Source organism: Schistocerca piceifrons, chromosome 4 (genome assembly GCF_021461385.2).
Source record: "Schistocerca piceifrons isolate TAMUIC-IGC-003096 chromosome 4, iqSchPice1.1, whole genome shotgun sequence".
Lineage (NCBI taxonomy): Eukaryota > Metazoa > Arthropoda > Insecta > Orthoptera > Acrididae > Schistocerca > Schistocerca piceifrons.
Window position 1 is genome coordinate 440846546 of NC_060141.1, and position 21386 is coordinate 440867931.

Genomic DNA, 21386 nt, shown 5'->3' on the forward strand with positions numbered 1-21386 from the left:
TCTCTGTAACTGTATTAATGCGACAGATGAATAAGTATGATGGAAGCTGAATAAATGAATTAAATTATGTGCCTGGACTTGAACCCAGGTCTCCCTCCTTACTAGACAAAAAAGCTGACTACTACACCAGCACAGCTCTATGATTAACAGCGCTGCACGGACTAACCAAACCGAACGACCTCCCAAACAAAAACTTTAATTCATGTCTTCAGCTTATTTTCCCCCTACATCGTCACGACTGCCAGGGTTTCTGTCATTTAAATGGAACCCCTACGTTGGATGTAATGGGGAAACCGTGTACCTCAGGTCATCGTATAGATCTTATAATTAAATTTTCCTCAAGACATTTAGGTCTCATCTTTATCTAAGATAATGATGGAATCTAAATAAATAAATTATCTTAAATAAAAATGAGACTTAAATGTCTCGAGAAAAATTAAATCATATGAAAAATAAATGTGTGATTTATAAAATAAAAAACAATAATCACGACATATTTAGTAATTATAACAATGCATGAAATACATGGTAAGTATATAACAAAAATAATAACAGTAATATTAATAATGAAAGTCATATCAGTTACAATAAAGAATATGTCTTTTGATGATATTTTTATTATTGTGAGCAGTGTTACTTGTTTAAGAATAAATAAATACATATGTATGGGCCTGTGAGTCATAAGTATAACAACAAACGTTTTTGATTGCCTTTATTCATACTATAATGCCATATGTTCGTTTACAAGGCGATTTTGGTACTCTTTAAGTGTGTTCCTACTGAATATATCACTACATGTAATTACATATGTGAGGTGGAGTGAGATGTAGTTTGTAAAGAACATTGACTGTAATAAACACAACTATGTATCACTTTCATAAATCTCATAACCCTTATCTGAAGAAATGCAATATTAAACCATTTAATAATGTACAGATTTATAGCTTAGATTGCTTTTCGTACCTTAGTTGGTTGTTACAGATCATGGACCATACTTTCTGTCACCACATTTTCAATATATATTTCCCTTTCTTAGACGTAAGGACTGGTATACTCCCTTTACAGTGACGATATCTACTGAATTTTCTTTATTTTACTCTATTAGAATTAAATATATTTACTCTCTTTAAAATACACTTCATGCATAACTACTATTGTTCAGCTATCCCAAGCATAAAACACGAGAGAACAGTATGTACAACTACAAACCGTGGCACCGAGCTGTTTTTAGAAACAGGTATAGATAAAATCAGTAGCGAAAAATATCCAGGTATACACAAAACTAGTTGCAAAAAAGTCTAAAAATTAAAGACACATCATTCAGCTTTAATGACTTCATGTAGGCTCTTCACAGAATACATCATCAGACACTAAAGGCAACGTCTTACTGATGTAACCATTATTTTTTCTGATAACTCTTATTAAAATGGATTCTTTGGGCCTGGCTATTGATTTTCTCCCAAAATATTTCCTTGTAAGAAGTATTTTTATCACGATCGTATGTTGGATTAGGTGCCAAATTAAATTGGTATTTCTGCTCTGTATCATGAAAATCGATATACTTTTCTTTTTAATCTTTTTTAATACTAGCTCATTGGATCTTGTTTCGGGTTATGACGTTTCTGTAGCTTTGGAATTTCTGCTCTGTATCATGATAATCAATATCCTTTTTTCTTTAATCTCTTTTGGTACTGTAGTTCAATTCTTTTATCTTGGCGGTTCGCGCATGCCCGCCCAGACGTGGGAGATTGCTGCGTTGCCAGTTTTACGCGCCAAGAGAAGCAGCGCCATAGCATAGTTCTCAAACTTACGTTTAGGGGGGGAGCGCGCAGTTTATGAAGTAAAGCCACCATGACCGCATTAACCCTTTCGCTGCTACAGAGACGTGCTCCCCGCATTCCACGATGTGCGCGATTTTGTCATCATTGCACTGCTCGCCTGTGCAGACACATGGTGTTTCGACTGCTTTGACACGCCTTATCATTCGATTTCACAAAAGCTATTTGGTCCAAAAATTTGATTTTTACACATCTTCTTGACTGATACCTTCCCCCATAAATGACTTAATTTTGTTTCGATGTTCAACGCAGTTATTGTGTAGCATTAGATGTAGTAAACCATTGCATGAAATTTTGAAGAGTTTGCAAAGGTAAAAGTCCATAGCGTATACTTTCTTTATGGTCGATTTTAGTTGCCACTAGAAATTTCAAAAAATTACATTCGAACGAATAAAATTCAAGAAGTAACACACTCCGATATTGTTTTTAAATAAAGAAAATATTAAGCACCAATCAAGGTTTGAACTCAAAACCATTCGCTTAGCAGCCATACACTGCAACCATTATGCTAAAGCAATTCGACGTTCAATGAATATCTCCCAAAGGACTTTACATTATCACGCAAAATACCAACAAACACTGTTGATATGATTATGAATTACTCACGTTTCGTAGAAGTTCAATAGGAAATAAACAATTACCGCTGTTGTTTATTGCGATAAAGCGGTTAGTCAGAATGATACAAAAACCTTTCCTTGCTATCACCCAAATTAGGAGGCTTATTGCTTGTTTGGTTTAATTAATTAAGAGAATATGAAGCTATTGGTATAAAGAATGCTTTTTCCAAACTTTCTATAAAACGAAGTCTGCTATCAAGACATTCCTTTGTTCAATTACTTTACTTATGACTGAACGTTTCTAAAACTGAAGACACTTGTCCGTGCTCTGCTCTGCAGTCGACCTCTAGCAACGTCGTTCTCTGTTCACTGGCTGACTGTGTTTTGTGACGTCAGATGCGCAGAACGAACCTAAACTGGGCCGCCATCATAAATGACGCGCACTTTAGTTCATAATGTCATCTTTCGGTTTATGACGGTTCTGTGGCTCTAGTCACGCTTCAGAAAATATGTAGAGATAAATTAGTGTACGTATTAGAAAAGGCGTCCGGCCGCAAAGTTAAACAAAAGTAAGAAGTTGAGTACAACGGAGCACGTAACTACACGGGGTATGCGTTAACAAGAAGATGAAGTGTACGAACTGCAAGAAGTGGAAACTTAAGATCATCTTAGGGGCCAATGTGATAAAGTTTTTAATGAACAGAAAGTGTGAAGAAATGTAGAATTACTCCTCAAATTTGAAACAGCTCTGTGGTGAATTCCAGCAGCAGCTCACAGCTCGCCGATATTTCACGGTAAGCCAAGACATAATGCACGTGTTCTTCAGACAACTGGCAAGCTATATCAACCCTAAGAAAGTATGAGGTTAACTTGTTGATGCTTAATACTAACATATCTCATTTTACTGTAACCGGTTGGCTATAGCTGAAATGTTGTTATACATACTTACTTGCTTTTAGCCGTAAATGTACCCTGTTAGCAGCATATGGAAAACCTACGACACATGTGTGCATCATCTTTATAAATATGCAATGTACCGTTGTTGTTGTTGTGGTCTTCAGTCCTGAGACTGGTTTGATGCAGCTCTCCATGCTACTCTATCCTGTGCAAGCTTTTTCATCTCCCAGTACCCACTGCAACCTACATCCTTCTGAATCTGCTTAGTGTATTCATCTCTTGGTCTCCCTCTACGATTTTTACCCTCCACGCTGCCCTCCAATACTAAATTGGTGATCCCTTGATGCCTCAGAACATGTCCTACCAACCGATCCCTTCTTCTGGTCAAGTTGTGCTACAAACTTCTTTTCTCCCCAATCCTATTCAATACTTCCTCATTAGTTATGTGATCTACCCATCTAATCTTCAGCATTCTTCTGTAGCACCACATTTCGAAAGCTTCTATTCTCTTCTTGTCCAAACTATTTATCGTCCATGTTTCACTTCCATACATGGCTACACTCCATACGAATACTTTCAGAAATGACTTCCTGACACTTAAATCAATACTGGATGTTAACAAATTTCTCTTCTTCAGAAACGCTTTCCTGGCCATTGCCAGCCTACATTTTATATCCTCTCTACTTCGACCATCATCAGTTATCTTGCTCCCCAAATAGCAAAACTCCTTTGCTACTTTAAGTGCCTCATTTCCTAATCTAATTCCCTCAGCATCACCCGACTTAATTAGACTACATTCCATTATCCTTGTTTTGCTTTTGTTGATGTTCATCTTATATCCTCCTTTCAAGACACTGTCCATTCCATTCAACTGTTCTTCCAAGTCCTTTGCTGTCTCTGACAGAATTACAATGTCATCGACGAACCTCAAAGTTTTTATTTCTTCTCCATGAATTTTAATACCTACTCCGAATTTTTCTTTTGTTTCCTTTACTGCTTGCTCAATATACAGATTGAACAACATCGGGGACAGGCTACAACCCTGTCTTACTCCCTTCCCAACCACTGCTTCCCTTTCATGTCCCTCGACTCTTATAACTGCCATCTGGTATCTGTACAAATTGTAAATAGCCTTTCGCTCCCTGTATTTTACCCCTGCCACCTTTAGGATTTGAAAGAGAGTATTCCAGTCAACATTGTCAAAAGCTTTCTCTAAGTCTACAAATGCTAGAAACGTAGGTTTGCCTTTCCTTAATCTTTCTTCTAAGATAAGTCGTAAGGTCAGTATTGCCTCACGTGTTCCAGTGTTTCTACGGAATCCAAACTGATCTTCCCAGAGGTCCGCTTCTACTAGTTTTTCCATTCGTCTGTAAAGAATTCGCGTTAGTATTTTGCAGCTGTGACTTATTAAACTGATAGTTCGGTAATTTTCACATCTGTCAACACCTGCTTTCTTTGGGATTGGAATTATTATATTCTTCTTGAAGTCTGTGGGTATTTCGCCTGTTTCATACATCTTGCTCACCAGATGGTAGAGTTTTGTCAGGACTGGCTCTCCTAAGGCCGTCAGTAGTTCCAATGGAATATTGTCTACTCCGGGGGCCTTGTTTCGACTCCGGTCTTTCAGTGCTCTGTCAAACTCTTCACGCAGTATCGTATCTCCCATTTCATCTTCATCTACATCCTCTTCCATTTCCATAATATATGTACCGTTAGCACAAATTCTTTATAGCTACACTTTCCTCTAAGTTAGCAGTATATACCGTCACAAAAAATTTACGCTCAAAGAGCTAACACACACACCTAGCAATTTACTGCATCCAGTGGAACTCTACTATGTTAAGTCACTACGTTTAATTTCAACAAATTATTGTTGTGCAGAGATTCTAATGTTGTTTCATTAGAAAATTTTTAACAGGTACCAGAAAATGCCCTAAGACCGAAATTACAAAATAATAAAGAAAAATTAATACATCCAGGCATCAGCGGTTTATTAGATAAATTCAGCTGTGACCGAGGATCAAAGTATCATTAATGTGCTACAAACCAAATATTTCTAAATATATGATTCAGACAAACTAATTGATATTATGGTGGATGATACTGATACATTTCACGTTTTATGCACAGTCGTTGTCCTAACTATGACGACAACAATAGATAAACAGAAATACGTAAATGGACGCCACTGGTTACGGTGATAGCTAACGTTCACCCTAGAGAGAGGAGGACCGTAGGATGCTATGCTGGGCACGTGGACACGACGTAATGTTGTTCACGTGGAGTAATCGGGACACACGATCGATGCCCAGCCTTTCGTGGGCGAGTCGAGAGCGTGAATGTAGGTTACCGTCGCGTACGTATCACCTCCGTTATCTGTATACAAAACAAGGTGACGTTTCACCGATGTGTGTATTCTCATTTGTTAGCATACGTGCCTTCTGCGGGCCTGTTGCTTCAGACTATAGCTTTCTGCTTGTATTTGTTTGTTTTTGTACGTGTTTTACTTATCAAGCAGTTACAGCAGAATAAGACTTTAAATCCAATAGAAATATATAGACATGTGTCATTAACACATTAGTGTTGCTATCAATTGTAGCACGATGAATGAAAGTAAACTCGATACTTGAGCAGCAACACTTCTAAGAAAAATCCCAAAAATACGTTCAGAGGTGTCTGTTCGTTAATAACCTGACGTTACGAGATAACGACATAAAAGTGCAAAGCACCCGGTCTTACAAAGTTAAAGAACACTTGATACATTTAAAAATTGTTTAATATTAATAAGAACCTCGTTTGACAGCAGGGTAGCTTGAAACGGCAGTGCAGCTTTGTGACTGGGGCAGCACAGCTGTCCAAGCGGCGTCATCGTCAGCCAGAGGATGTTTTGTCTGAAGATGGCCAACTACTAGAGGTCGAAACCGGTCATATTTTTAATAGATGACTATGCGATCGAGACAGTTTCTTACTATCTTTAGTTACATATTTGAACAGTAAAGTATATCCAGTGATGTACGTTTCCAGTGCCAGTGATACTGGCGATTTCAATTTCTGTAGCCCACTAGCCAGTATGGTAGCAGGGTCCAATGTCAGCTAAAACGAAACGTACTAAACTTACATTTAGAGTTGTACTCATAGTAGACAATCCCTGACGCTAATAAATCGTAGTTTAGCACTGGATACTTTCACGCATCTGTTACATGGGTTCAAATAATTTAATTAAGAGAATCTCAGTAAATTGCCAAGGCTCCTTCAGCCGCGGAAACGTGGGAGAAGTGAACATATTGCAAGCTTTTATTCGTTCCAACGCCCCTTCATATGCTCGGAGTTTCTGTATATAAATTTTGTCGTCTCCGTTATATCTGGAAGCGGTGTCTGAAATACATTGCCTAAAGAAAAAAAGAAACCTGAAGCACCCCCAAAACACATGATCGGATGACAATGTAATGTCTTACGGATACATACCATCGTCGGGTACATAAACAATGAGTGGCAATTTCCTGGCTAGGCGGAATTTTGCCACCAGAGATCTATAGTGTTATTCGTAAAAAGAAACTTCAGAAAAAGTATAGCTGCGGCAGAGCATCGTGTGGCAGTGAGATCGGGATCACAGGAAACCTGGAGAAGAAGAAACTAAAGGAATCTGAATGTCAGTGCTACCAAAAATTGTAAAAAATTATTTGTCCACTTAAGGTAAGATATTAAGAAGTACAGTACTACAAAGAACGATTACAGGGGATTCTTACTAGAGCAAGACACCGGATAGAGAGACATTTGTTGCAGCATACAGGAGTAATCAAATTGTCATTGGAGCGGGAAGTAGAGAGGGGACTATGCTAAACGTCTGATCCATATCAAAGGATTTTGTTGAGCCGATCTCATTTTGGGCCTACGAGACTTCCTGTTTCCTCTCACTCTGTATCTCAACAGTTATTTAGTAGTCCTTCTGGAATGCTCATATGCTCTTCCACCTGTTTCTGTATTTCTCTGTTGTTTTGTTTATCCCTTCAGATTGGGTTCTCCTCTGATTTACTTATTCCTAATTACGTTTTGGCATGCACAGCGTATCACTGGTAAGAACAGATATCTGCTAGAACATCTTAAGCATATTATAAAGGACGTAGACTGTAAAATTTGGCTCTGGGAGAAACGATTAGCAAAAGAAAGAGAGTGTCAAACGAATCGAGATTGGCAAGCTCCGTAACAAATGTTAATGAAAGTTGTTGTATTTTGTCTTTTGTTCAAATGTGTGGATAAATTATCGAACATATGTGTTTGCCACTGTCAAATAAGAAGGAAGACGTATATTTTGTAGAAGTTTGGTTATTACTCACGCTGCTAGCTTTCAGTGAAACTTGAAGACGTGGAAAATATTCCAGAATTCGAATCAAGCACAGCTGCCAACATGAGTAACGTAGAAGAATACATCCTCGATGTAGTGAAGCAACTTAAATCACTTAATACAAGCAAGTCTTCTGGTCCATACTGTATACCAATTAGGTTCCTTTCAGAGTATGCTGATGCATTAGTTCCATACTTAACAATCATATACAACCGTCCGCTCGATGAAAGATCCGTACCCAAATACTGGAAACTTGCACAAGTCACACCTATATTCAAGAAAGGAGTAGGAGTAGTCCACTTAATTACAGGCCCATATCATTAACGTCGATATTCAGCAGGATTTTGGAACATATATGGTGTTCCAACATTATGAATTAACTAAAAGAAAACGGTCTATCGACACACAACCAACATGGCTTTAGAAAACATCGTTCTTGTGGAACACAACTAGCTCTTTATTCGCATGAAGTGTTGAGTGCTATTGACAATGGATTTCAGATCGATTCCGTATTTCTGCATTTGCGGAACGCTTTTGATACTGTACCACACAAGCGGCTTCTAGTGAAATTGCGTGCTTATGGAATATCGTCTCAGTTATAAGACTGGATTTGTGATTTCCTGTCAGAGAGGTAACACAGTTCGTAGTAATTAACGGAAAGTCATCGAGTGAAACGGAAGTGATTTCTGGCGTTCCCCAAGGTAGTGTTATAGGCCCTTTTCTGTTCCTTATCTATATAAACTATTTGGGAGACAATCCGAGCAGCCGTCTTAGGTTGTTTGCAGATGAGTCTATCGTTTATCGACTAATAAAGTCATCAGAAAATCAAAACAAACTGCATAACAATTTAGAAACCATATCTGAATTGTGCGAAAATTGGCAGTAGACCCTAAATAACGAAAATGTGAGGGCATCCATAAGAGTGCTAAAAGGAATCCGTTAAACTTCGGTTACACGATAAATCAGTCAAATCTAAGGGCCATAAATTCAACTAAATGCCTAGAAATTACAATTACAAATTACCTAATTTGTAAGGAACACACAGAAAATGTTGTGGTGAAGGGTAAGCCAAGACCGCGTTTTATTGGCAGGACACTTATAAAATGTAACAGATCAACTAAGGAGACACTACGCTTGTCCGTCCTCTTTTAGAATACTGCTACGCGGCGTGGGGTACTTACCAGATAGGACTGACGGAGTACATCGGAAAAATTGAAAGAAGGAGAGCACGTTTTGTATTGTCGGGAAATATGGGAGAGAGTGTCACTGAAATGATACAGGATTTGTGCTGGACATTATTAAAGCAAAAGCGTCTTTCGTTGCTACGGAATCTTCTCACGGAATTCCAATCACCAATGTTTCTCCAACGAATGCGGAAATATTTTGTTGACACTGACCTACATAGGGAGGAACGATCACCACGATAAAATAAGGGAAATCAGAGCTCATACGGAAACATATAGGTGTTCGTTCTTTCCGCGCGCTATGCGATGTGGAATAATAGAGTACTGTGAAGGTGGTTCGACGAACCCTCTGTGCAGACACTTATATGTTATTTGCAGAGTGTCAATGTAGATGTACATGTATACATGCACTGACCGTATTCCTAGTGTTGCCGTGTGGTTTGTGTTGGCTGAAACATCGGAGGTATGTTATTAAACGGAGCGCTAACGGAATATGCTGAAAGAAATAATAGGTACACTTCCTTGTACCATATGAATATATGGCGTTACAGTCAGTCAGAATATGAAAGGTTTCCAGTTTTGACTTCAGTACGCTGTTTGTCGCTTGGCGATATGCATTGATTTCTTTTGTGAAGTGACCGTTCGTGTAAAGCCATTAGAACGTTGAAGTTCTCCATACGAAACGCAATGGCTGTTGAGAAGAAAGACCGTGCACTGCTGGAAAAGATGTTTTATTAGGACGGCAGGAATAGCGACACTGCACGCGGAAATATGGTCGACAGAAACAGATGAGAAGAGGCCCCATGTCAATAAATTGGCAAAGGAATATGACCAACAGGTTTGAAGGAACAGCTGAATTACGTCGTGCATTAGAGAGAGGGAGGCTGCTCATTCCCATGGCAGTAGTTTATGAAGTTAGCTCACCGTGTTGTACCTGCCTCATATTCTGTAGCAAGTGCTCGAGCTGTGTCACGGGAACTGTCTCTAACCTGGTCAACATTTCAAAAAGTTTCGTCGCCCATTTTACACTGGTATCCTTAATGGATTCAGAATTGGCACCAAATGAAGCCCCAAGATAAGCTACAACGTAGCGACTTTGCCCTTCGGTTTTTGGGACACACGGAAATGAATCGATGGGATGTGTCCGAGGAAAATTCTTTAGTTGGAACATTTTACTTTGCTGTGGGAGGGGGGGGGCGTGAATGAATGTAAATGTCCCATAAGGAGTTCTACTCCGCCACACGTTGTGCAGAAACGGCCACTCTGCACACAGCTCATGTGATTGGATTGTGTTGTGTCACGAAGTCCTTCGTTTTCGGTCAGTTTTTTCTTCACAGAGATGACATTTCATGTGCCTTTTAGTCTTACCATCTCATTTGCACGTTATAATAACCTCCGTATATAATACATGATTTCAGATTTGTAAGAACGCCAGTGTGTAAACATCACTCCTTTCACGCAGGGTGGCGCGACGTCACATGTCACTTGCCACGTGGAAGATTTCCTTTGAGGAACCTTCGTTAACGGCAGCATCATCTCTAGGCAATTTCAAGATGTGTCGCTTTCCAGATCCTCGACCTAAATCCATGTGACCTCTGGTTGTCGGGATATCTCGAAGATCGCGTCTACCAGGGATACATCCGGATACTTCCTGATCTGAAGGAAAACATATGACGATATACTGCTCTGACTACACCGAATATGCTGCGAGAAACTGTCGACCATGCCGCAGGCCGGGGAGGCCGAACGGTTCTGGGCGCTGCAGTCTGGAAACGCGCGACCGCTACGGTCACAGGTTCGAGCCCTGCCTCGGGCATGGATGTGTGTGATGTCCTTGGGTTGGTCAGGTTTAAGTAGTTCTAAGTTATAGGGGACTGATGACCTCAGAAGTTAAGTCCCATAGTGCTCAGAGCCATTTGTCGACCATGCCGTGTTACGAATCCACGATATGCTTCACACATTGTGACTTCTGGTCTTACCCTAATAACGTGCCAAAACCTTCTTTATCATGTGTTCCCTCGTTCCTCCCATTTTCTTGTACCCACATTACATTCAGACTGCTTACAGCGTCATATTTACCCTTGGTGACACGGAATGGAACTATTATCTTTTTCGGCATACTCTGCAGGCGCGCTAATTTATGAACATATCTACGATGTTTCAGCATCCTGCAATGCATACAGCCGGCACGGCAGCAGTCACAAAACCATAAGTTTATTTACAACCACCTGGTACTTGCTGAATGAATCGTCTCCAGTATCCTTTCCTCGACCTTTCGGAACTTTTTTGTGTTTATAGTTCGCGAAAGGGTTTCACCAGCGGAAAAGATGGGAAACTGAAACACCATTAACGTAGCCTACACCATTAACGTAGCATACACCAAGGCTTCATACTTGAGTTGGCAACCAATAGCTGTACCTCAGTCTGTGATAGCTGCGATATACTTAACACCTATAATATTACAATAATTGCTGTTGTGATCTCCAGTCCAAAGATTGGTCTGATGCAGCTCTCCATGCTACTCTATCCTGTGCAAGCCTCTTCATCTCCGAGTAACTACTGCAACCAATATCCTTCTGAATCTCCTTACTGTATTCATCGCTTGGTTTCCCTTTAATATTTTACCACTCCCGCCCCCCTCCCGCCACTGCGCTTCTCTCCAGCACAAAACTGGTAATCCCTTCATGACTCAGAATGTGTCCTATCAACTTACCATAGCAAGAATTACTATGATACGAAAATTAGTACAGTAAGATTTAAGACTTGAACAGGTAACTATGATTCATTTTAAATTCTTCAGAGTGTATATGTTACTACGCAAACAATGTTCAAGCCAAATCATTTTATTTTAGAACCAGTACTACATTTTTTCAATTTACATCAGAGTATTCGAGGATAATTTTCTGATAAGGAATGTGTTTGTCGTGTCGACTTCAGTCAAGAGCGACACTTGACTTCGGTTGGACAACAGAACAGATGATGGTAAATTGAAAAAACCGTGTTCTTAAGTGATTTTTCATGGCTTTGAAGCGAATGTCCTAAATGAACCCATTCACAGAGTCCATCACCTGAAAGGTTGTGTGAAGGATATCCGAAAAATTTACAACAATAACAAAAAAAACTATGTCGGTAGATTTCGAATACACATTCTGAAGCTTTTGTTATCCATTGGGTAAAATTCTTACGTAAAAATTAGTTGAAAATTTATTCTGTTTTCACTTAGAGGCTAATCAATATTTACAAATTAAGTGGGGCTTTTCTGTACAATTTAATCTATCATGGAGGATGTTAACAAGCTAGGCAAGTGTCTTGGTCAAGATTTGTGATTATTTCACGATCGTTACTCGTAGACCAACCTGAAGGTGGGATACCAAGAGTTTCACATTATAGTACTTCATTTCATGTTTATCAATATACCACATGAAGACAGGCTACTGTTAACGCCATGGGGAGGAAGAGGAGTATCAATTGTTCAAAAAACCTTGGTTCACCTGGCCGAGGGGGTAGTATCTCACGAGGGCCACTTGCCAGGGAGACAATATTAGATTTTCTTAAACTACTATATTACAGAAATCCAACAACCATTTAACTTCATCAATAATTTTTACGACGAATTACATAATTTTCACGAAAGTAGAGTAGACGGGATGCAGATTCAATGATTTTAGAATCACTGGTCATCTTCGTATGCAACGAGGCATCACACGTCGACGAGGATAGAAAACGCAAGCAATAGAAGTAAACTAAAACTGAACTGAGTCAGTTGCTCGTATAAAGTATAATAAAAATTTATACTCTGAACCAATATACAGGTTGAAGACTTCCCTCTACATATAGTGAGACACATGATTTTAGAACCATTCAGCTGGGCAGAATTACTTGGAAAACTGTTATATTTACCCAGTGGTACTGTAGAGCATACTGTTAAATCCCCTACAGAAGACTGCTAAAATGTTTGTAGCTGTCTGTGCGTTAATGATAGATTCAGTTCAAACGAATTGCAAAGCAGCTCTACCGTCAACAGTTGTTTGAATACTACGAAAATTGTGCAGGAGTCGTTGTGAGTTTTCATTATTTTAACATGTGCATTTTGAAAGCATTTCGCCATACAAATGAATCTACTGGAGATGAAACTTTAGTAAGAAAAAAAGTAAAAGTATAAGTAATACTGGTACACTCACAAGACAACGTTTTTAGCACTATTATGAGGATACGTCGTTGGAAAAAATGTTACGAGATGTCTTCAATGTAAAACAGTGTAGTGAAATTCGCGTTAAGTTAACAGTCAGCCTGACTGTTTGAATGGATACTTGGAAAACAATCCCTCACGCCCCACTTGCTTCTAGCATGGCAACCAGTCACTTCTTCCTCTTTCGTCGGATGAGAAAATCATTGCATGGCATGCCTGTCGAGAGCGCTGGAGAGGGGTATTTGTGGTAGAACTTTTCCCGAACGGCCGATATACGGATTTCTATAGCCAAGATCTACGCCAAATACGGAAACGGTATCTTTGATTTAAGAACGTGAAAAAAACCCGTAAGGCGTCAGGTCCAGTGAATGTGGTGGCCAGTCAAGTATGGCCACGTCGTGGAAGCTACACGTCCTACACAGTTACGTGGCAACGTCTCATTTGTGTAATCTCGTGCATAATTATTGTAGAAATGTGGAGCCGAACAGTCTTGTAGGAGGACGAAACCACGGCTACCAGTTTCGTTTTGTGAGCTTTGACTCAACTGAGCTATGTGGAGACAGATGGTAACACTGACAGTTCTGTCTTGTTAGCAGAGAAAACGTTAATAGTATCGGAATCCCAGACGTGTGTGTATTGTGACGGTTAACATATTGCGAAAAATGAAAAACTGATCTCTCATTGAAGATTTATTAGCCGGAAACTTGTCATTTTCAGGATGGTTCTGCACATCAACGCAGAATTGCAGACAGCGCCGTTTGTCGTCATGGTTTATGGCTTGCAGGAGCCGCAGTTTGCACGGCTTCGCTCTCAAGCGCTTAGTAAGGTTTTTCCACATTTGTGGCAGAGGCTATACTCGATGGTACACTTTGTGGGACATCACATCGCGTCCCTCAAACGCTCCATTCCCTGTTCTGGTACGCGCTGTAGGTCCAAACGCTCTGCAGCAAAGAAAGAACAATCCTCCTTCAATTTATTCTACCACTTTACTACACAGCTGAAGTCTGCTCCCTTCTTGTGAAATTTGTCATGGAATGTCTTCACAGTCTCATTATCCATTGCGATTGGCCACGGGATAAATGTAGGACACAAAATGCTTTCGCTGTCTGATTCGCTGCCATTTTCAGCAACTAGGTTCGGTGCGTCCCTGTCAGTGGTGATCCAGACTTGGTTGCCGGCACGAATTAAAAAAAAAAAAGGAAAAAGTTGCTGCGAGAGATTTTCTTTCACATACATTATCATTTACTGTGTCATATTTAGCCTTTCATTCACACAGGTTTTAAAATGTTTAGTGTATTTTGCAATTACGCTGTAAATTCGATTACCGTACTTCTCTTTTGTATACTACGTATCGTATATATGATTCTTCCGACATGTGTAAATAAGAAAATAAATTCTGATTCTGCAATTATGCTTGTTAGTATTTAATCGAGTAAAACAGAGGTGATATCTGGCACTTTCCAAGGAATTATTATAGCTCCTCTGCTGTTAATAATCAGTGTTAGCCGCACTGGGTAGCCTTGCCAGGTTTCACGAGGCTCCACCATCGGAGGTACGAGTGCTCCCTCGGGCATGGGTGAGTGTGTTGTCCTCAGCGTAAGTTAGTTGCAGTTAGATTAAATAGTGTGTAACCCTAGGGACCGATAACCTCAGCAGTTCGGTCCCATAGGAACGTACCACAAATTTCCAATTAAAAAAAATGTTAATCATGTTAAAAATTTTGCAGACAGTCTGTGCAGCCCTCTTATATTGTTTGCAGATGATGCTGTCATTTACTGTCTAGTAAATTAATCAGAAGATCAAAACAGCTACGAAATGATTTAGACACGATAACGTGCGAAAAATGGTAATTGTGTCTCTAAATAAGAAAAAGTGTGAGGTCATCCACTTGAGTACGAAATATCAGACACATTTAAAGGCCGTCAGTTCAACTAAATATGCAGGAATTACAGTTACGAATAGCTTAAACTGGAACGATCACACAGATAAATTTTGTGGGAAGACAAAGCAAAGACAGCCTGTTTTGCACAACCATTGGAAGATGCAACATGTGTGCTAAAGAGAGTGACGCGGGTAAGATACCAAATTTGGGATGGCAATAATTAGAAAAGAGGCATTTTTCGTTGCGATGGTATTAATTCACTTTCTCCTCTGAAGGACAAAATACGAGGGATTTCCGAAAAGTAAGGTCTGCGAAATTTTATGTTAGTACTCTCTTAACTTTTTACATAAAACAAACGTTATTATGAATCTACATCTTCGCTCCTCGTGTCTATATACTCATATTGGCAGCCATCTGCCTCTGGAACAGTGGTTCCCAAAATTTCTTATTCCACCTGAGTACAATCAGACATTAGCCAGTACAGCCACCCTCCCCCCAACCTGACATCTACTGCTCCCTTCGCTTGCACTGTGACCAATTTTAGAATCTAACTAAACAGTAGAACAAAAGACTTTTCTTCGAAAACTTTTATTTTTAAAATGATGAAAGATGTGAAAGACACATGGTATATAGGCTGTGTGAGTGAACGAGTGTATGTGTGTGTGTGTGTGTGTGTGTGTGTGTGTGTGTGTGTGTACATTTACAGTAAATCGCAAGTGCTAGCCACAACTCCTTCTCAGATAAGAAGGCTAACTACCCATAGTGAGGGTAGACACTTGGCACAAATCATTCTTCCCCTGCATTACTTCTCTTCATTACCGGACTTGCTTGACCTGCACACTTCAACCTCACTTAAAATAAAACAAGTTCAGATTGTGTACCATACTTACTAGTTTTGAGTCATTTGATTGTTGGGACCTCTTACTTCTGAACTGGCAAACACTGGACGACTTCCGGCGATTAATTCTTTGTGTCTAACCAGTCTAATAATAATAATAGTAGTGATGATAATAACAATACTGTATATAGCATTAATTTAGTTACTTCTGTGTCGTGCTGTCATTTTAATTCATTTATCTGTTTCTAAGCGAGTAACCAAGCACGTTCTGGACGACTGCTGATAGTATCTACAAAGTGAAGAGGACATTTTCTTGAGATATTTAGCATTAGTTACGTATATGTTTTACGTTTATCATTCAGCAATGTAGAGGACAAAGCATAACGCATGTGTGTAGTGGGTGCACCATGTGAAGAACCTGTAAACTACACCGGATTAATGCTTGTCACTAAGAAAAAGTAATTGTTGATAACTTTACACAAACAATACTAGAGTATTACAAAAGTGTGATAATAGCTATCATCTTCAGAAAATAATTTAGTTTAGTGACTGAAAGAGAACCGAATCGTTGAGGTCTTATGCCTCAGAAAATTTCAATTTACTCCTCATTGGGTAATAAAAATCGGGGTTGGGAACCTGTGCGCTCGAGGACTTTGAATTGTAGCGTGAAACATAGCAGTGTTTAATGTAACCATGTCGTTACGTGAGAAACAGTGTGCTGTAATCAAGTTTCGTATACGAAGAGTCGGTTAATACATGGAGCACCATCTCCTTCGGAATGACAATGCCACACCACACCAGAGTGCTCCAGCATCTCCAAGAATCCAACGCTGTGAGTTCATCTGCCATCGATTATTCTTCAGATGGTCCCCACGTAGCTCCATCCGATTTTTCATGTGTTTGCAGGTCCTAAAGAACACCTCTCTGGACTTTACTTGTATAGTGATAGAGCGGTGCAAGCAGAAGTGAGGTTCTGATTCCGTCAGCGACGTCAAATATTCTTAATCAAGACTGACGGAATCAACAAACTGGTTTATCGTTGGAAGAAATGTGATTGTCGGCAGGGTGACCATGTTGAGAAATGAATGAATAAAGATTTAGACTTTTAATAACTTTTACTTTACTTAAAAAGTTTTAACAGTTTTTACGTAAAAACTATGGAGGCACTACATCTCAGATTGCCCTCGTAGTTAATGATGTTAAGGAAGTAAGAGACACTAATACATTTCCTTGAGGCACATTCGTTTACTTGTTCTGCGTTAACCGTGCAGTGTGCGTATTGTGTACTGTTGTTGTTGTGGTCTTCAGTCCTGAGACTGGTTTGATGCAGCTCTCCATGCTACCCTATCCTGTGCGAGCTTCTTCATCTCCCAGTACTTACTGCAACCCACATCTTTCTGAATCCGCTTACTGTATTCATCTCTTGGTCGCCCTCTACGATTTTTACACTCCACGCTGCCCTCCAAAGCTAAATTTGTGATCCCTTGATGCCTCAGAACATGTCCTACTAACCGGTCCCTTCCTTTTGTCAAGTTGTGTCACATACTCCTCTTCTCCCCAATTATATTCAAACTTCATCATTAGTTGTGTGATCTACCCATCTAATCTTCAGCATTCTTCTGTAGCACCACATTTCGAAAGTTTCTGTTCTCTTCTTGTCCAAACTATTTATCGTCCATGTTTCACTTCCATACATGGCTACACTCCATACAAATACTTTCAGAAAGGACTTCCTGACACTTAAATCGATACTCGATGTTCACAAATTTCTCTTCTTCAGAAACGCTTTTCTTGCCATTGCTGGTCTACATTTTATATCTTCTCTACTTCGACCATCATCAGTTATTTCGCTCCCGAAATAGCAAAACCCCTTTACTACTTTAAGTGTCTCATTTCCTAATCTAATTCCCGCAGCATCACCCAAATTAATTCCTCTACATTCCATTATCCTCGTTTTGCTTTTGTTGATGTTCATCTTATATCCTCCTTTCAAGACACTGTCCATTCCGTTCAATGGTCAAATCGTAGTTCTTAGTCGACGATGTCATATAGTGTCGAAAACCTATCGGAACACTAGAAAGGCAAAAGCCAGCTGTTCATCTGCATAAACTGCTTGAAAGATATCGCATATGTTTAGGACAACTTTTGTTTTACACAAATGGTTTCCCGTTAATCCGTGTTTATTCAATGAGAGGATCTGCGTTTCCGGCAGAAACGTCATAATGTTTGAAATTATAATATTTACTAGCATATTGCAAGAAACGAATTTCCGTGATATAATTACGCAAATGTGTGAATCTGTCCTTTACGTAAACAGGTTTAACCAGCGTGCATTTCGTTTCGTTCCGCCGAAAACTCTTTGCTACTAACGGTGGAATAATGCTTGCGACATCAGGAACTATGTTGATCATACCACCAATTTCTTCAAGTGCTGCATGCCTGCAAATATTACACAAAATGGTTTTTGAAGTGCAGAACAACAAATCCCGTCAGTGTATCGTAAATTTTTGCTCTTTCATTGTCAACTAAATATTCAAATTTTCGTTGCGTGGAATTGTTATACCTTTTCATAGAATATCTGCAGTACCCGTCGCTCATGCGACTGCATAATACAATAAGGTGACAAAAGTCATGGGATGGAAATATCCTCATACACAGAAGGCGTTAGTATCACATACACATAGTATAAAAGGGCAGTGCATTGGCGGAGCTGTCATTTGTACTCAACAAATTCATGTGAAAAGGTGTCCGACATGATTATGGTCGGACGATGTTGAGTATCAGACTCCGAAAGCACACATATGGGACATTACATTTAGGAAAACGTTACGAAATTCAATATTACGAGATACACAATGTCAAGGCTGTGTCGATAAAACAAAACTTCAGGCATTACGTCTCACCACGGACCGTGCAGAAGCCGACGAATTTCGATTCACGAACGGCGATAGCGGATTTGCACAGAATTGTCAGTCTTTACAGAAAAGCAACACTCCCCGAAATTACTGTAGAAATCAATACGGGACTTAACGACTAACGTATCCCTTAGCACAGTGTGGCAACATTTGGCGTTAATGGGCTATGGCAGCAGAAGACAGACGCGAGTGCCTTTTCTAACGTCATGACCTCGCCCTCAGTGCCTTTCTTGGGGTCGTGATCATATGAGTTGGAACGTAGACGGCTGATAACCATCCCAGTTTCAGATGTTAAGAGCTGATGGTAGTGTTCGAGTGTGGCGCAGATTCCACGAAGTCATGGAAACGAGGCACTGTGAAAGCTGTGTTGACTCCGTAATGGCACGACCTGCATTTACATAGAATGGACTGGGTCCTCCTGTACGAGTCAGACAATCAATGACGGGAAATAGTTATGTTCGGCTAGTTACAGACATTTGCAGCCAGTCACGAACATCGCGTTCCCAAATAAGGTTGAGATTTTTATGGATGACAGTGCGCCATTTCAACGTGCCACTATTGTTCGCGATAGGTTTGAAGTACATACTGAACAATTCGATCGAATGATTTGGTCACCCGAGTTGCCCAAATGAGTCCCATCGAACATTTATGGGACTTAATCGAGTGGTCACTTCGTGCATAAACTCCTGCACCCGCAAGACATTTGCACTTATGGACAGCTGTTTAGGAGGCGTGACTCAGTATTTCTGAGGGGCCTTACGACGAATTGTTGAGTCCATGTCATGTCAATTTGCTGAACAACGCCGGGGAAAACGAGGTCTGTCACGATATTAGGAAGTATCCCATGAACTTTGTCTCCCCATCGTGTATTGTTGTATATGAGGCTGAACTATGGGCCTCATGGAAAAAGGGTGATCCCGCTGAGCCACGCAATTTGGCTCTTAGTCTGAACACAAGGGGCGGCCATTAATGACACACGTCGATCACGTAGGATGACGTGAGGATCAATGAACTATACTTGACGGGATGAATATGGAACACCTTAGGTGATTAGAAACTTAGTAGACAGAAATACCATTAAATACTTAGCTTTAATTCAGCAACAGCGGTGAACTTCGATCTTGACTTTGTCCAATAATATTTGCAAGTGCAGTTATAGACTGAACTGCGAATACTTCTTTACCATTCTGATTGTTTTACACATATATATGAATTGTCAATGCATAAACTGTATATGGCGCCTGGCTAGGTCGTACCTGCTGACTTAGCTGAAGGCTATGCTAACTAGCGTCTCTGCAAATGAGATCTCTGAAGCTATAACAAGTGAACCACTCCTATTAATGTCGGAAGTAGAACTGGGCAGTGCGCCAGCTTGTCTCGTAAGACCAGCCAGGCGGCGCTCGGTCTGCTAGCGTCGACAGTGGCGACTCGCGGGTCCGATGTGTACTGACGGACCGCGGCTGATTTGAAGCCTACAACAAGTGTGGTGCCTTGCGGTGACACCACATATATATTGTAAATTCTCATCCTTCTATTCTCTCATTATGTTCTATGGGCTTGCGATGACTGGTCAATAAACTTGTGAACGTCCTTCATTGTGACACAGACAGAGCTTTTACCACGATTCTGTGGAACTGAAGAGAGCTGGAACGACCGAAAAGTGCCACACTGCAATACTCAACGAAATGTCGCTCTGTACCATGCACTTCCGGGGAGGTGCGTGCAGAGCCGAGAGAGCTCGAGACCTGTTCCCGCAAGCATCGCACATAACTGGCCCACGAAGTCTGGCACGCCGTGGTTGGCCCTGGTTTAAGATGTTTCACATGAAATATCCGGAGGTATTACTTTCCAGCACTCCATCGAAGTTCACAGTCACCGTGGTACAAAGGACGGAATGATCAACATAATAATACAAGAAAAAATCAACGGTCAGACAGAAAGATTAAAGTGTTCATTTTTTTTCCACACGTTGTTAGAGAATGGGACGGTAGAGAAAGAGTAAAGGTGGTTTTCAGAACCCTCTGCAAGTACTGTAAGAAATAATGTGGATGTAAGGGCTACGTACCGTCTGGCGCAGCGTCCAGAGCCTGGGCGCCTGGTAGAAGGGCCCGGTGGTGTTGCGGTCAGCAGCGGCGGCGACGCCCGGCACCAGTTGCGGGTGTCTCGGCGCCGCGTCGTTCCCAGGGGAGTCCTGCGGGGTGGCGCCGGCTGCGACCACACCTGCCGGGCACGCCGGTCGTTAACACCCACTACTGGCACCCAAGAGGAGTCCCCAAACGTACTACCCAACTGATACGTTGATGAAATAGGTTTTTCAATGCTTACACATGACCGGTATCACCGTCACAAATTCATTGAAGGACAATTCCATTCCCCTCCATAAAGCAGCATATTTCGGCTGTTAGCCACTGGCGACAGCAACCATCTATACTGGTCCCTTTAAAATACACTCTCAGTCACATTAATCTGTCCACCGCCTACTTTAGACGTCAACGTGCAATGACCAATCCGCTGTATATAAAGATCAGAGAACAAGCGACATGGTACAGGGTCAAAAAGGGAAACAGGGATAAGATAATCGAACTAATGGGGATTCACGTGGGAAGCAAAATAGAAATCAAACTCAGGGGGAAGAGCTCTGGCAAGAACAGTGGGGCAATTAAGAAACCGGTCGCAGAACACATGAATTACTGCCCAATATCATGGTGCGACTGCCATTAAAATATTTCAAACCTTCAATAGGA

The 21386-nt window shown here is 40.6% G+C and overlaps 1 protein-coding gene across 1 annotated transcript in view; it reads right to left on the bottom strand.

Annotated features, from left to right (window-relative positions):
• The window catches only part of LOC124795903 (hemicentin-1-like), a 441143-nt gene that overhangs the window by 79150 nt on the left and 340607 nt on the right, over positions 1-21386 (bottom strand). The window contains exon 8 of the mRNA XM_047259982.1: positions 20708-20862. Within this exon, the coding sequence (XP_047115938.1) occupies positions 20708-20862 (155 nt within the window). The remainder of the gene's footprint in view (positions 1-20707; positions 20863-21386) is intronic.